This window comes from Chelonia mydas, chromosome 1 (genome assembly GCF_015237465.2).
Source record: "Chelonia mydas isolate rCheMyd1 chromosome 1, rCheMyd1.pri.v2, whole genome shotgun sequence".
Taxonomy (NCBI): domain Eukaryota; kingdom Metazoa; phylum Chordata; order Testudines; family Cheloniidae; genus Chelonia; species Chelonia mydas.
This window is the reverse complement of record NC_057849.1, coordinates 158985747-159003668: the sequence shown is the minus strand read 5'-3', so window position 1 is coordinate 159003668 and position 17922 is coordinate 158985747. Positions and strand designations below refer to the sequence as shown.

The 17922-nt window shown below is 42.6% G+C and overlaps 1 protein-coding gene across 14 annotated transcripts in view; it reads left to right on the top strand.

Moving 5' to 3' along the window:
* Positions 1-17922, top strand: part of TTC3 (tetratricopeptide repeat domain 3) — a 131592-nt gene that overhangs the window by 6774 nt on the left and 106896 nt on the right. For 9 of the 14 annotated variants that reach the window (XM_043538239.1, XM_037904065.2, XM_043538237.1 and 6 more), the window contains exons 3-7: positions 2853-2898; positions 9451-9583; positions 10638-10725; positions 12684-12737; positions 15009-15132. In XM_043538239.1, the coding sequence (XP_043394174.1) occupies positions 2853-2898; positions 9451-9583; positions 10638-10725; positions 12684-12737; positions 15009-15132 (445 nt within the window). The remainder of the gene's footprint in view (positions 1-2852; positions 2899-9450; positions 9584-10637; positions 10726-12683; positions 12738-15008; positions 15133-17922) is intronic. The other 5 variants (XM_043538240.1, XM_037904079.2, XM_043538238.1 and 2 more) reach the window with 1 other exon arrangement.

Genomic DNA, 17922 nt, shown 5'->3' with positions numbered 1-17922 from the left:
GAAATGTGTTCACCCACAGGTGACGTGGTGTTTTTGTCTTATCATTTTCCTGTGTTAATTTGAGTGTATAGTAATTGTCTGGTTTCACCCATGTAGTTGTTGAGGCATTTAGTGTTGACCCTGTAGACTTGACTTCACTGCTATGATGATCAACACCACCCCCCCCACAACACACCTTTCAAGACCCATGGGTCCTACACATGCCTGTCACAACATCTGGTGTACCTCATCCAGAGGTGCCGAAGCAGTCTTGGAGTTATGGGGCTCTTTCTTGAGAGAAGTGGAGGCCCAGGCCTCCTCCTAAGAAGAGTATGATCCCAGAAAGACTGTAAAGAGGTCGGAGATGTAGCACATGTGTAATATCATGACACAGTGATAATCTTGTCTGACTAAACTGTGCAATTTACTATATTTGGCCATATTCAATGATTACTTAAAGGGTGGGAGACCCAAAGGGACTTGTTGGTTGGATTGCCCGTTTTCCTGAAACGGGTAGGGTTTAGCACAGGGGTGGGCAAACTGCAGCCCAGGGGCCGCATCTGGCCCTCCAGATGTTTTAATCCAGCCCTCGAGCTCCCGCTGGGGAGCAGGGTCCAGGGCTTTCACTGCTCAAGCCGGGGAGTGGGGTCGGGGGCTTGCCCCGCTCTGCGCAGCTCCCAAAAGCAGCAGCATGTCTCCCCTCCTGCTCCTATGCATAGGGGCAGCCAGGTGTCTCGGCATGCTGCCCCCTCCTCAAGCGCTGCCCCCGCGGCTCCCATTGGCCAGGAACCACGGCCAATGGGAGCTGCAGGGGTGGCGCCTGCGGACGGGGCAGCGTGCAGAGCCACCTGGCTGTCCCTATGAGTAGGAGTAGGAGCAGGAGGGGGGACCTGCTGCTGCTTGAAGTAAGTACTCCCCGAGCCTGCGCCTCTGATTCCCCCTTCCACCCTCTGAACCCCTCAGTCCCAGCCCAGAGCACCCTCCTGCACCCCCAACCACTCATCTTCCAAGTCCCAGCCTGGAGCCCCCTCCCGCATCCTGAACTACTCATTTCTGGCCCCACTCCAGAGCCCTCACCCCCAGCTGGAGCCCTCACCCCCCCCACACCCCAACCCCCAATTTTGTGAACATTCATGGCCCATCATACAATTTCCATACCTAGATGTGGCCCTTGGTCCAGAAAGTTTGGCCACCCCTCATTTAGTAGGACTGTGAAGACCAATGGCTGAATGAGTTCTCCTGGAGGAATTCTGTGCCAAAAAATTAAAAATTCTGCAAAGTTCTGCATATTTTATTTGTCAAAGTAATGCAGTATAATCACAGCAGTTTCACTTATTTTGGTAATTTATTTAAACTACCATGCAGAAAAAAATCACAATAACTGTTAACTTTCATGTGTGTTAGGAGATGTTGAAGTTACAAATACTTGGTAACCAATACCCTGCACTCCAGTTATAATCTTGGATTTTCATTTAATTACATTACAGATCACCAAAATAAAAGTAAAGTTGAATGTCGTTTTAAATTGCTCACACTTTCACACATGAAAGTGATACAGTGTTGCTAATCATTGTCCTATCTTTTTTAAAATAGATAAGCAAAATAGATCCTGAGCTGCAATCTCGCTCCATTGTGCCACTCTGGCAGAGGAAAAAAAATGAGAAAGCACATAGATCTTCCTAGCTGAGGATTCCCTTACTGTCACTTACTGTAAGGCTCCTTTACATTGCCCTGGCAAGGTAAAGGAGCCTTTAAGCTTTTACATGTGTTTTAGGCTCCTGGGGGAATTGACTAAGAATGGGAATAGTTAACTGACAATGGGAACTTTAGCAGCCTACCTGCTTCTTTGTTACATTTCTGCTCTGCCTCACAGGACAAAGCCTGCCTTACAAAGGCCTACCCCCTTCAAGCCCGGGCACCACAATAGCAAGGGAGCGGAACAGAGTGTCTCTTGCTGTCCACACGCAGGCATGTGCCGTGCCCTGCCCTGCCCTGCCCCCTTAGCATCTCTCCACATTTCTCCCCCTCCCCCTTGCTGCCCCCAGTCTACATCTCTTTTGGCTGCTCCAGGCAGATGTGCCCAGGCTGCCAAGGAAAGGGTTGTGTGTTTCCCACAGATTTCTTTGCTCCCCCAGGTATTTTTCAGCAGGGGAGCAAAGCAATCTGCAACAGTATTCTGTGCAGAATTCCCCCTGGAGTAAATGAGGAGTAGTGTTGATTGATTTCTAAGGGCAAGTCTACACTTCAAACGCTGCATTGGTGCAGTTGCATCGCTGTAGTGCTTTAATGAAGACTCTAAGCCAATGCAAGAGAGCTCTCCCATTGGTGTAGTTAAACCATCTACCTGAGAGGCTGTAGCTATGTTAGTGGGAGAGCTTTTCCAATAGCGCTGTCTACATAGGGAGGTAAGCTGGTATAACTTCATTGCTCAGGGGCTTGGATTTTTCACACCTCTGAGTGACTTAGTTATACCAGTATAGGTCTGTCTTGTAGACCAGACCTGAGGCAGATTCATCCAGTTCTACTCAAAGAAAATAGTAAGACCATCTGTGTTGAAGGTGGGATTAAAAATGCTTGCATTCAGAGTAGAGGGACAGGAATGATCCTTGTGGCTGTGTCCACAAAGTGTTTTTTTTTTTCCCTTGTGTTATTTGAGAGCAAAGTCTTCTAGCACTATTCCTTGATATCTTAGTAAAGCAAAGGGTGAGAAAAGTGGTGACAGACCTTAAAAAGTCCTTAGCAAGGTTAAATAAACGTAAACTGCTTTAGAACCAATTAAATCACTATTGCAAAAGAGGAATTATATTGCCTGTGGTTTGTGCATTGTGATTGTTGCTTGCTATGCAAAAAAATAAAATTTTCTTTATTTTTAGGTTCATGAGAAATTTAGAAAGCGTTCTTCAAATAAACATAAAACAGGTATGTAAACTGATGTTGGAAGTTAGCAAACATTTTACTTTTGTCTGCTTTACTTGGTCATTTGGACTGATGTTTCACTCCTTTCCCCCTAACCCCCCCTATATTTTGCTTGGATGGCTGGGAACATTCTTTTGGAACTCTGTTGAGCAGAAGCACGTATATTTCATGATGCAATATTTCTCACTCTTGTCCTAACAGAGAACCATATGTTAGCAAGAATAATAATGTTATTTTATTAGGATTACATGCATGCAATCTCTTAGTATGATGTGAGAATGGAAGCTTAAATTCAGCATTAATTTTCCATTTCAGGTTCAACTCTGCTTTCTTAATGAGGTGTCTTTGAGTTGCTTCAGCTATGTGGTCTTGGGCCGCAATCCTGCAGAGGCTTAATTTTACACTGTGAAGAGACCTGTTGAGGTCATCGGGGCTAGGATCTAGTGGCTTGGTTTGTTTGAGCTACAGTTTTTTTTCCTGTAACTAAATATGCATTTCTGTAGAAAGGAAGGATTGTCTTGCAGTTAAGGCACTGGACTGGGAATTGGGCGATTATGAGTTGAATTCCTGATTTTGCCATGCTTATTGTGTGACCATGGGCATGTTGTTAATTTTTGGGTGCATTTGTATTCTCTCTGGCCAGATAGCCCGGAAACAGACTTTATCAAACTGCCCAAGAAGACCACAGACTTGGTTCAGTGGCAAAGGTACTCGGCCAGGTTTATTATCCTAGCTCCCTGGATCAACATCTACAGTTACATTGTAACAGGCATACATGTGCTAGTGTACTTGGCTCAGTGAGCAGTGGCCTTTGACTCCCGCATAGGCTGGACGAAGACACCCCCTCTGTGACCCTTCTTTTATACACTGATACAAATAAGTTTTATGTCTTGCCCCTCTGACGTGTTTAGTTACCACCCTTTACCTTGTACATGTTGGCTCGATCAGAACATCTCTATGCATCACCCTGACCTTATCTTTGGGAGGGGTCACTGTGTCATCTTCGAGTAGTATATTTATACCATAACTTGGTTTTGGGGTGTTCTGGTACCACCCTTCTGGAATGTGTTTATGCAAGTATCCTGTGCCTAGCACTCCTAAGGAGTGTTTGTGTTTTTTGTAATGCCAGCCCTGTTCTTGCCAAGTTTGTGCATCAGACAGCGAACATGCAAGCAAACATCTGTTTCGTAAGAGGGCCTGACGTTTGCTCATAGCCTGACTCGTTCTAACTTTGCTTTATATCAGCAGGGCCTGACTTAGGCCTTAAGCCTCATACCAAGCCCCATTCTTCAGACTCTCTCAACTACACGTCACTTAATCTCTTTTGACTCACCTATACAGAGAAATTTACCAATATTAGTATACTGCTATAACTCCCCATGTAGACACTTCTATTTGGAAAAACAGTGGATTTTTTTTTTTTCAGTTTAAAAATGGCCACTGTTATTCCAGGTGTCCACGCATGGAGTTATATTGATATAATAGTGCTGGTAAAGTTCTCCATGTACCCAAGACCTTGGTACCTCAGTTCCTTCACAGGGATTCTACCATTTGTTGTCTATTTAGATTGTAAGCTGTTTGGGTCATGGACTGTTTCTTACTACACTAACTATATATTGGGGTGGCCAACCTGTGCTCCGGAGCCGCATGCAGCTCTTCAGAAGATATGTGGCTCCTGCTAGGAGCCGACTCTTGGGGAAAAAATGGTGGGTGTTCAGCACCTACCGGCAGCCCTAGCAGCCCCTCTCCCTCCCTCCCAGTGCCTCCTGCCCGCTGCAATCAGCTATTTTGTGACATGCAGGAGGCTCGGGGGTAGGGTGGGGGAGGAGTGAGAACACTGCTTACTCGGGGGGAGGGGGTGGGAAAGGGTGGGGTGGGGACTTGGGGAAAGAGATGGAGTGGGGAGTGGGACCTGGGACAGAGCCAGTGGTCCAGCACCCCGTGGCCGGCACCAGTGTCTTCTTGAATAAAGCACACAGTGATTAGCTGGTGTGGAAATTTTTAATCAAAAATTTTCTTACGTTGCCTAACAATGGAAGGCAAGAGCAAACAGAAAAGAAAATACAGAGATGAAAATCGAGGCTTCCAACAGGAGTGGGAGAATAAGTACTTTTTTGTTGAATGTAATGGTAAGGCCATGTGACTTCTTTGCCAGATGTGTGTCTCAGTTCAAATCTTCAAACTTGAGGCATCCTTTCGCTTCAAGTCATGCACATATGGATCGAGAATTCTCACAAGGTTCTGAAACTCCACACTCTAAAACTGAAAACTTTGGGGGGAAAAAAACCAAACAGATGTAGAAGCCCAGTTCTTCACCAGATTTGCCAACTGATCAGACTGTAATGTTAGCCTCCTATTATGTGGCCTGGCACATAGCCTGTGTGAAAAAGCCCTACTCTGAAGGAGAGCTTATAAAAACATGCCTCACTGATGTGATTTCAATCCTGTCACCAGAGAACGAGAATCTACAGAAGAAAATGTCTGGCCTGCAGCTTTCACGCCACATAATAGAACGCAGAATCTCCAACTTGAACAGGGACATCAAATCGCAACTGCACTCACAACTTCAGCAGTGTGAGTATTTGAGCAACTCTTTGGATGAGTCGTGCCATGCACAGGATAAACCTTCTTATTGGTGTTTGTGTATCTGACGACTATTGTAAGGGAAGAACTCCTCGATATCGTGTCACTAAAGGACAAAACTCATGGATGAGATCTAAAGGAGGCATTGATGTTGGTAGTTGCAATGGCAGTGAGCTTCTGTAAAGGCAAGTGGCTTTTTGCAACAGACGGGGCTCTGTCCACGTGGGGATCTGCGAATGGATTAGTAGGGCTTTGTAAGTCTGATGAGAGCTTTCCCGAATTTTGGACACTTCCCTGTGGTGTTCATCGGGACCAACTGGTATTTAAAAATCTCAAATTTGATATCATGAAACCTGTCTTGCACATTGTGAAATTCATTCTCTCAAATGCACTCAATCACAGACAGTTTCATAATCTAGTTGAAGAACTGGGTGAAGATGACATCCCTGTCCATTTGCCATGCTGTGCAGTTCGATGGCTTTTGAGAGGTAAAGTTATTTCCCATTTTTTCGAGCTCCTGGAACCAGTAAAATTGTTTATGGAGGAGAAGCACAGAATACACCCCGAGTTTACAGATCGTGGGTGGGTTCTAGACTTGACATTTCTTGCAGACATGATGCTGCATTTGGATAAACTAAACATGGACTTACAAGGAAAATTCCGGTTGCTGTCTGATCTAGTGCAAGGTGTATTTGCGTTCATGAACAAACTGCAGTTATTTCACAGACAAATGAGGTAGAGAACACACTTTCCCTCAATGTCACAACTTCAAGCCAGATCAAAAGAAGATACAGCAGAACCCCTAAAAAGGAGTACAACTAGGTATGCGAGCCTGATTAAAGATCTTAAGGCAGTTTTGAGGAAAGATTCCAAGATTTGCATCAGAAAAGACCTCAAATCAGATTTCTGATTATCTGAAGCCCCCTTTAGTGACAGATGAATCAACATCGCAGATGGAAATAATAGAACTTTTGGAAGATGACAGATTGTCTTCTGAACAGATTTCAGAGGGGACCCTTACTTTCTGGAAATCTGTACCAAAGGATAAATATGCCAACAGAGGTGCAGCCCTAAAATTAATCTCGATGTTTGCCTCGACCTATCTTTGAGTCTGTTTTCTTGACACTCAAACATGTGAAATTCAAGCATTGATCCATTTTAACAGACAGCCACTTAAGAGAACTGCTATGTGTGAGCACAACTGAACACAAATCAGATTTCAAGGGGATTGTTGAAAGCAGACTGCCAGAAGTCCCACTAAGTAAAAGATTATCGTTAACTATATATTATAAATGCATAATAAATATACATTATCAACTTACATAATTGTGCGCGCCTGTGTGTGTATGTGTATGTATATGTATATATTAGTGGCAGAGCTCTGACCTTGTCCCCGTGGGTTCCAGGCAGTTTATGCTAGCCTCAGAGGCTCACTGTGACCTTCCACGTAGCCCTTCTCTCTCTAGGGCCAGGGTTACAGTCTTCTGAGCCCTTTTCATCATAAGCCAGCAAAGAGGTTGGTGAGAGAACTCCTATAGTCTCTGTCCCTACGGGCTTTTTCCAGAACAGTTTAACCTCCTGTCCTGACAGGGGTCTGTCTTCCTTTCACAGGAGGTGTTTCTGTTGTGGCGGGTTGGGGGGAACCCGGGCCTGCCCTCTACTCCAGGTTCCGGCCTAGGGACCCTAATGGCAGCAGCTGTTGGCAGCCAACCTTTCACCACCAGAGTTACTACATTTTCCTGGGCCACTTTCCCACAGCTCTCCCACTTCTCTCTCTTAATGCCTTCTTCACCCTTACCTTAGGGCTCCCTTTCTAGTGGCTTGAGGGTGTCTTCATTACCCAGCCCTTCTGGCTCCCTGGCTCTCTCTGGCCTGACTGGAGTGAGCCCTTTTATAGTATCAGAGGGGCCTTAATTAGGCTAATGAGAACATCTGACTCAAACAGCTTCAACTGACTCTTTTCAGGCTAATTGGAGTCATGTGTTCACCCTAGCCTGGAGCAGCCCTGGCTCTGGTCAGTCAGGGAACAGAAAACTGTTTATCCAGTGGCCAGTATATCTGCCTTTTACTACTCTGCTGTACCCAGCTGGCCTGGGTCTATCACAATATGTACACATTATATATTACAGTGGCTCTTTGGTAATGTACTCCGGTAAATTCTGGCTCCTTCTCAGGCTCAGGTTGACCACCCTTCCTCTATGCTATGGGGTTACAGCAGCATAGCTATGATGCCATTGCTATGCTGCTACAGTGCCCATACTGTTGATATGGCTTTTGTTTTAAGAAAGTGGTTGGTCAATAACACTGGTCACAGGTTACCAAAGGGTAGAAAACTGTACTGTGTTTCTGTTGACTAATAAACTTTCTGTTTTACAATGCTGGCTGAGAGTCACTGCTGACTGTGTGAAGTGGAGGTGCCCTTTGGAGGCATGTAAGGCTTCCCCAGGTGTCCCATCTAGGTGAACTCACTGTGGGGAGCTCACGGTGTGAACGGGGGGGTGCTGAATGCTCTGAGGTTGGACCCAGGAAGTGCTGAAGCTGAGGAGGCTTCTTGCCCTGGACAGCATGCCCTGAAGGGAGTCATGCTGCAGCAGAGTCTTCTCCCAGAGCAGTTCCAGAACACCCAGATTGTGACCCCTGTGAGGGTCCAGAGCAAGTGGACTCCCTGAGGGGTTACCCAGCGAGAGACAGGCGTGTTGGAGGTTCCAGGAGGTGCGGTTCCAGGAGGCAGTGGAGTCCAGGGCTTAACCACTGAGAGAGAGTGGACCCCCAAGAAGAGCTGTCTCACTGAAGTGAGGTTCCTCCCAGGGACCGTACAGAGCCGAGAGGGAGCACGGGGCCTGTAAGTCCGTGACCTGTACAATTTCCTCATGAATAGTAACTCTTCTTTGTCATCTCAGGCCATTATTAGGACTGTCCTACTGGTTTCTGTCTCAATTTGCATAACTGGCCAGACTCTGGATACTATGATTGAGGAGGAAGTGGCGTGGCGGTGACAATTGTCATTGTTTGTCCTTAACAAGTACCTCATCTCTTTTGAGGCTGACACACTTTTCTGGTCATGTCAGAAAAACAGTTTGATGGCATGCTCTTGGAGGCTAATAGAGTCTACTGAATTTTAGAAATCTTTAAGTGGCTTGGTACATTAATATAATCTGTTGTCCTGGGTCCTCTGTGTAGTGGCTTCTGAGTGTCCTTTTCCTGGATTTGCTTCTCAAATGACCTATTCCAGGTCTAATTGCATGACCACAATAAGATTTCTAAAGCTCTTTGTGCTGCATCAGTCAGAAAAAAATCTGCTTTGATAGTGGTTTTTGCAGCATTCTGACCAGCTGAACTGTTCTGAGTGATTAGTGACCTGGTTAATTAATGCTATTTGCAGTCTTGGGACAGTCAAGTGTTTGTTTCTCACTAGCAGGAGTTTCCAAATTACTCTTTGATATTGCTTAGTTCTAGATTGAGCCATATGCCTCTTCGTGGTGAAGTTGGTTCTGACTGGAAGAGGGAGAAACAAATGCTTGATTTCAGCCTGTAATGCTTGTGGAAGTAGTGGGAGATGTATGGACTAGAAACTGTGGGTCAGATGCATGTTCTTCCTGAAAGGTGAAAGCAAACAAAAAGTTGTATGTGTTATTGCTAGAGATTTGTTGAGAGAGGGTAATATGTCCTTTCTTAAAAAAACAAAATCCCCAAAAAACCTCCCTCTCCCCTTCTTTTCTTCCCCTCCCCCAACCCCAAAAGAAAATCTCTTGACTCTGATCGTTTGCAAATATAGCCCTTTCTGGAATCTCCCATTTATTTGGGAGGTTGTGGCAAAGAACTCAGCTATACCTGGTGTGTTCAGATTTCCTTGATTCCAGGTTTTAGGCCTGAGCATAGCATAGAAATTACTCAAATGTTTAATTAAAAAAAACCACTAAGCTTTGGTTATTCTTAATCAGGTTCCTTATGTCTTCCTTTTCTTTTATTAAGCAGCTGATCCCTGTGAAGTGTGGTGCAGTAAGCCAGTTCATGTACTGAAAGACTATTGCGATGTGATTAAAATATACATCATTTGGCCGTTTCTGTTTAAACTTGAGAATAAACCTGTAGTAACCGATTTAAGGTAAGCATGCATGTATTCATATTGGTTAATCGTGTCCTTTTACATTTTTGTTTTTATTTTAACGTAGAAGATTTCTGTGAATTTAGAGTATAGATGCATAAGTACTAAAAATGCCCACATTAATGCTTCAATCTGGCAAAGAGCAAAGTTGGCTATAACTGGGACCATACCAAATTCACAGTCCATTTTGGTCAATTTCATGGTCATATGATTTTTAAAATCATAAATTTCATGATTTCAGCTATTTAAATCTGAAACTTGACAGTGTTGTAATTGTCGGAGTCCTGACCCAAAAAGGAGATGTGGGAGGGTTGCAAGGTTGTTGTAAGAGGGTTACAATACTACTACCTCTACTTCTGCATGGCTGCTGGTCATGTCACTGTCTTCAGAGCAGGGTGGCCAGAGAGCGACGGCTGCTGGACCGGAGCCAAGCTCTGAAGACAGAACCACTGCCACCAGCAGTGCAGAAGTAAGGATGGCATAGTATGGTTTTGCCACACTTACTTCTGCGCTGGTGCCTTCGGAGCTGGGCCCTCAGCCAGCAGCTGCCACTCTCTGGCCACCCAGCTCTGAAGGCAGCACAGATATAAGGGTGGCAATACTGCAGTTCCTCTAAAATAACTGTGCGATTTCCTTCCCCCCCGGACCCACAACCCACTTTTGGGTCAGGACCTCCAGTTTCAGAAACACTGGTTTCCCTCTTGAAATCTCTATAGCATAGAGTAAAAAAACACAAGACCAGATTTTACAACCTGTGACAAGTTTTTCATGGCCGTGAATTTGGTAGGGGCCTGGCTATAACTGAAGAGACTAGATTGTGAATATCTGGGATAAACTCTTCAAAAATAGATGCCTGTATTTAAACATCCAAATCATTGCCCTGGTTTTTGAAAGTGCTAAGAACCCCGCAGCTACCATTGATTTCCCATTTTTAAGAGATTGCTCTAGGTTACTAAACACTGTCTTCTTTAGATCTGACTGACTTTAATAATAGCTAAGGCTATATAACGGGACAAAAATTACTTTTCTAAAAAAATAAATGTTTTCATTTAAGCAATTCCTACTTTTGTGAGCTAAGTTTGAAGAGACTCTGGGATATTGAGGTTCTGGAAGACCTTGTTGATTTGGCTAAGAAAGTTGTGGTAAGTGGTGGTCTATAACTTATGTTTTCAAATGTGTTAGACTGCTTAATTAGCACCTTGCCATGATACAGATCTTGATTTATATGTTAAATTAGTACAAGGCAGTTGTTTTTGCTAGGGTGAATAAATATGTTGACAGTCGGTTGGGTTGCACCATGAGTGACTGTTTTTGTAGGGGAAGTACAATGATTCAGTAATGTCTGCAGGAAAACTGGCTCCTGGGGCTTGATTGGAACGTGGACCATCTTTTTGTTATGTGCTTGAACAGTGGATAGTAAAGCATTCTCTGATCCATGATTGCAGTACAGACAGTAGAGCCGCGTCAGTGAGTTGAGAGGTCCTCCTACCCGCAGAGTGAAATAAAGTTGCTTTTTCTTGGTCACTTTCACTGTTCTTTTGCTCAATAACAGTTTGCTGTTTAAATGCTGCTGCTGCTGCTAGTCTGGTCCAAAACAACCATACACCGGTACGAGACACCAAACAAAGGAGAGGGGGAAGCAGCAAAGAAAACTGAGGGCGAGTGTGCAAATGATGAACCAAATATTTTGTGTGGGGTGTTTTTTTGTTTTTAAATTGAGGTATTGCACAGTTTTTACTTTGAAAATTCTGATCAATGGAAGATTGATTGAGTGCAGCCCAAAACTGCATCTTGATGGTCCACTCTGCTGTTACATGACTTCATAATAACTAGTGCAGTGGTTCTCAACCAGGGGTATGTGTACCCCTTGGGTGCACAGAGGTCTTACAGGGGGTACATCAACTCATCAAGATTTGCCTGGTTTTACAACAGGCTACATAAAAAGAACTAGCAAAGTTAGTACAAACTAAAATTTTCTGCAGATAATGACAGGTTTACACTGCTTTATATACTATACCAGTGAACTGTAAGTACAATGTTTATATTCCAATTGATTTATTTTATAATGATGTGGTAAAAATGAGAAAGTAAGCAATTTTTCACTAATAGTGTGCTTGTGACACTTTTGTATTTTGATGTCTGATTTTGTAAGCAAGCACTTTTTAAGTGAGGTGAAATTTGGGGTAAGCAAGACAAATCAACCTCCTGAAAGAGATACAGTAGTATGGAAAGGTTGAGAACCACTGTACTAGTGGGTTGCACAGTTTGTTGCTTCTGTCTGAGCACATTGCCCTTACAGGGGCTCCATGCATCCTAGGTTATGGCTACACTCTGCAGCTTTTGGTGACACAGTGTGCTGTTATAGCCATGCCACTAAAAGCCACGCAGCGTAGCTGCTGTTTGTCTGAAGGAGAGAGCTCTCTTGCCGACAAAAAAAAAAACAAAAAACTTCCACCCCCCACGAGCAGCAACAGCTTTGTCAGCAGGGGGGTGCTCCTGCTGACAAGGCGCTGTTCGCACTGGTGCTTTTTGTCCATAAAACTTGTCCTTTGGGGGCTTTTTTTTTTTTTTAAAACCCCTGAACAACAAGTTTTGCCAGTGAAGTGCCAGGGTAGACATTCTCCTTGTATTCCCTCCCACAAGCTCCATGTGTGCCAGCCTCCTTCTATTTCCTTTCTCCCCACTATCCCTTCTCCCCACTATTCTTATTTTTTGTCTTTCTGTCTGGGAAATAAGTCATTTTGGATATCAACATTGTACTGTACTGGGAGGATCAGCAAAGTTGAGATAGAGAGGGTATTGTTACGAGGTAAGGTGTTAATGGCTGCCATCAACTGGTTCTTTGAAGCTGCTGGCTCTCCTAATCAGATTCCTCTTTCTCCCCCTTCTCTTTTTTTCTTCTGATTTTCACAAAAATCAATATGATTCTACTCACTGTTGCCTAGAACATTCCCTGGAATTTTTGAATGGATCAGATGTAGCATTCGAAAGTTACTGCATTACAGACCGAGAAATGCTGTTGAGTGAACAACCTCACTTTGCTTTTGGTTGGGTGAAAAGTCTGATTTCTTTTTTTTGTTTTTTGTTTTTTTTTCCACAGAACAATCCATTTTTTATCAGTGGCATATTGAGTATTGGTACTCGAATAGAAAATGTAAGTTATTTTGACTTTTTTTAAAAAAATAAAAACCTCTGTAAATAAGGCTTTTCCATCTGTTTGCAGTATTTCTTTTTTACATATACACAAGGTACATGGGTATTTAACAGTTAGAGCACTTGATGGTCTCATTTTCTTAGAAATCTCTCAGTTCTGAAGTTTTGGTGTGTGGATGTACTTTTTCTTCTGCATGTCACTTTCTCTTAACCTATATAGATGGCACAAACTAGCAAGTTACTTTAATGTTAAAGAAATTTGCTTTCTAGTTTGCCATTTTGAAGACCATATCATAGCCACTTTTTATAGTGGGAGAAATAAATCAGCCACTTGTTACTGGATAATTCACTACTTATATTTTTATTTAATTTAAATGGCATTTTGTCTTGATGGACATGCATTTAATAGTAAATAAAATCATATTCTAAATTCACAATCTGTTTTAAAAACACACTGATAGAACGTACCAGCCAACAAACATTCTGCACTCAACCCCACTCGTTTAGAACATGCTTTGATGGTCACCCAACTCAGGCTGTGTTGGACACAGGAGAAGTGTTTCAGAGTCAAGGGCTTTTCACTTGCAACACCCTGCTTGAGGAATGTCTGTTCTCATGTCCGCTGTTGTCTCAGTTTGGGTTGAAGCACAAATACATAGGTGGGTGTAGTAGGGCCCTCAGTGGGCTTGGGTGGCTTAGTGGTTAGCATCCACTCAGTTATGGGGTAGTCGTAGGGGAGCCTGTGCCTGCCCACTCCACCAGGCTCTGACCCAGGGCCCTATGAGGGTCAACAGCGTTGATAGACCCTCTGAGGTACCCTCTCTGGGTTGCTTCCTACCACTGCACCTTCTGCTTCTGGTCCCAGATAAGGAAAAATAAAAAGGAAAGCAAACAGTCAGCCCGAACTGGGCTCAGCATATAGTCCTGTGCTTCAGGGATGCATCTCTAGCCCCTTTTGGCTGGAGTTGGTGGGGTAGTTCTGTACTCCTCTCCAGCTTTCTGAGCAGGCTTTGCTCCCTTTTCAGCCATGTTGCCAGCTGGAGCATGTTCTGCTGGGTTAGGGGGGCGGGCTAGCTGTACCCAAGACTGTCCTTTAACCCCATACATTCCAGTGTGGGGTTTGTATACCCCACCACAGTGAGTCACCAAGAAAAATGCTAAATAGATCAAACCCTACAACTTGAATGGTACCCAGAAGTTAATTGAAAGCCAGTGCAGTTGAAACTAACCCAGGCTAAGCAGCTGGGGATCTCTTGCTTATGCCTGGAAAAATCTTGTCCCCAGAATCCAAGCATCAGTTTGTGTTAGGGGTTTTATACCCCTCATGTCATGTACTCTGAGCTGGAAACTCAACTGATCGGAGGAATCCACTTGCATGACTTGTCACAGGGAGTAGGACAGAACAATAAAAGTATTTTGTTTTCTTCAGAGTTTTTAGGGAGACTCCAGTTGCAGGGTCCCATAATAGTCTGTCGGGTGTTCATGGACCTTTCCTTTGGGGAAAGGCATAACACTTTCTGTTGAAGATGAGCCCCTCACTAGTTCAGGTCTTTCTCCCATCTGGTGATTTATACAGTCACAGAGGTTCACAATGTAACTGCTGAAATATTACCTTACAGTATCGGATACAATATTATAAATAATATTAATGCACTCACCAATTCATAAGCATTCAATGAAGTATAAACACAGTCTTATAATTGTTAAAATAGAAATTAGAATTATTACACAGGTGAGCCAGACTGATTCCACCTATGTATTTGTCAGTGTCCAGTTGAGACACGGGGACCTTGGTATGAGCAGGCACCTGATCTGCCAGCGTCACTGGTATGTCACATCTAACCTAGCAGCTAGAGCAAAAAACCTTTTCTAAGGTTGTCCATGTGCCTTTCTTGTGCATAAAATGAGGTGGCTGTTGTAATTTGTGAAAATGCAATCTGACTTAGTGTTGGTTCTCTTTGACCATATTTTTATGCATAGAAATAAACTAAAAATATCTTTCCTGACTTCTGTGGGTTGTGGAATAGATATGAAGTATTTGAACTATGCTTTTCTATTTTTTCTAGGCAACACCCTAAACGCTTGCCCTTGCACCTTATTTGTCAGACTGTTACACAACATTGCTGATATGCTATCCATATTTGTTAAATTTTTTAGTTTATATTGTGTTGCCAGTAATTTAGGTTATTTTCTTTTACTTAGCTTATCCCATATAAGAAAAACTGAGTACAGTTGCTAACTTTCTCTAATTTCTACCCTTTATTTGAAATAGAGAGTTTTTGATATTGGGGCTGCCCTTGCCTGGGTGAAATGTACAGGCGAGTTCAGTGTTCTACAGAAATTAGAAGAACTTGGAGATTACTGTTGGCCTCCTCTAGAAGCTTTCTTTGCTAAATGTAAGTATAATCATTGTGACGGGTATCCAATTTCCTGCAAGATTCTGGACAAACGTTATCGAATTGGGTTACACCTTATTGAATTAACTTTTAAATATCATGGGATCTCATATTAAAAATGCAAATGTTTGTGGTGTTGTGGGATTGTATGTAAGCTGTGTAGGAGACATGACTAATGCAACCCTTGGGAAGTATTATGAGCTTCAAAGGACTCCTTTAGAAAATGGGCTAAGACAGGAATGAATTGATAGTTGAGCAGGTTTTCTAGAGGGTATTTGCTTTGGGGACAAGACCTTTATCTATGAATTACCTATTCCCAGGATCAAAAGTTCCAAATAGCATGGAGGAGTAATTCGCAGATTCATGGGGGTGCTTTTTTCTGAGCCAAGGCAATTACGAAATTGTGATCATGAGGGGGGGAAAAAAACCTTGGTGAGGCTTGAAGGACTACTCACCAGCCAGAGACCTTGTAGGATTTGGGGCAATCTCTGGTAGCTTATTAGCATGCATGTAGGTTCTTTAATTGGTTTCAATATGCTTTCTGTATAATGCTTTTACTTTAAGAATAAACATATTTGCTTAGAAAGAGCTGTGATAACTTGTAACTCTAGCAGTTACACTGTTTACAGCCTTTGAAGAGTAAGCCAAGTGCAGACACAGGCCTGTTAGGTGGTCTGCCTTGCTGGGGAATAACAGTCTTAGAAGAGAACTGTGCAGCCTGGACATGCCCCGGTCAGGAAGTAGAGAGGTGCATATGTCAGTCCAAGAGTGGTAATGGCTTAGGAGTGGGAAATCTAAGAATGGGTGCTCTTGCTGGATCATAGAGGGGCAATTCAGGTGCAGTTGCCCAGACTGACAAGCATTTAAAAAAAAAAAAAATGGGGGAAGATACCTTGTCATGGGGTGGTTGGGGGTGTGGATGTGTGTCTGAGTCCTATATTTTTTTTTTTCTTTAGCTTTGGAGCAGTTGAGGTATCGTGGGAAAATTAGAATCTTTTCAGTACAGAAGGATTATTCTCTCATGCTTACGTATTTGTTTTCTAATGTTCATTACAAAGGAAATTCTTACCTTGACTTTATCCCTTCCTGCTGCTTATTCTCTCATTGGCATCCTACTCTTAGTCAGTGATAGTAATTTTCACAACAGTTGATTGTATCTTAAATATCATAACCTCATTTGTGGAATAATTGACAAGAGCCAGATGAACTCTTAGAAAATAACAAAGGAAAAGACAGAGAACATGATTATCAGCTAAGTGAAACAGTTTCTAAATGCAGTATACTTAATTTTTCCGTGGAGTCATCCACTCTTCAGTTTTGTCAGCTATTCTAAAGCTAGAAAAACAGCTTAGCAATCTTTCCTTTGCAATATCCTGTTTTGCTCCAGTGTTTATCATCGTTCTTGCTGCAGCTGCCATTGGTATGATATCCCCTTCTGTATTAAAAATAAGCTTTTGATAACTGGGATGTGTTCTGTCATCAGTGACATTGGAATCTGAATCCTACTTGGCGTGAGGTACTTTTTTTCGTAGAGAGACAATAAACCAGAATATTTTCTCTTACCTTCCTTTTCAAGAATGACTATTAAAGAAAACAAGGCTGGTCTAACATTTGATGGAAGACTTCAGTTTAACAAAAAACAAAACAAGAGTTTATATCTAATTATAAAGAAGTGACTCACTAGCGCTTTCTAAAAATTATCTGAAGTATAGTAAAAAAAAAAAAAAAAATTTAAACAGGAGTCCACGAGTGTGACAGTGTCTTTAGGCAGATTAGGACACTGATAATTTTGGTCCCATTAGAAACTAGTGGGAAGTCAGTTTCAAAGTTAAAACAACTCCATAACATTTGGAGACAGTCTGACGATTGGATATGATCAGAAATTTTGCAGTCATCTTGCTCAGGAGGCTTTGTCTCTTGTTGTGATGTCCTGTGGGTAGGATGGGTGCCTCCTATGTTAAAAGACAACATTCCCATATACTGACTCTGTCAGATATTTTTAGAAACTCTTCAATTTTTTCATTTTAAAATATTCCAAACTAGTAAATTAGCTCTAAAGTCTTAGCCCACTTGGTTTTAAGCGTAAGCTCTTCTCCTTCATAGAACTGTTTGGGGGTACCCTCTGGTACTCATTATCTGGCTAATATTTTTCTTAGTTCCCAAAGTCTTGAAATGGTAATGGATTTAATAGGTAACTTTACATCCATTTTGTGTGGATATTTTAAAGCATATAACAGTGGTAGAGTGAAAGATTGTTACTTTGTCATCCAAATGAAATAATTGATTGAAACAAAATGTTCGGTGAAACTCTTGACTGCTGTTCGTTCTACTACATGACTGTGATGGTTAACACATTTATATCTGTTTGTTATATTACTGTGATTAGAGCTGACTAATATCTGTCAGCTTCATGAAACTTTTGAATAAATTATTCAGATAGATGAGAATTTAACTCTTATGATCAAAAAAAGTTCTACCGTAGTAGCAAAAGGCTCCATGGCACTGAGATGTAGGCTGAGGATGGCAGGGTTTAGGCTTTTAGTACAAAGGGAGAATCATTTAGTCCTTGATTCAGCAAGGTACTTAAGTACATGCTGGCTTCAAATATGTGAGTAGTGTCACTGACTTCATTGAGATTGCTCACATGCTTCAAGTTAGGCACAATGCTCGTAATTAAGTATCTTGCTGAATTCAGTTGGGACTTACATATTTTGTGCAACAGTGGAAACAAAAATAATCCACATTCCGTTCGAAATTTATTACTTTGTTTTAGCTTATTTCTGTTGTTGA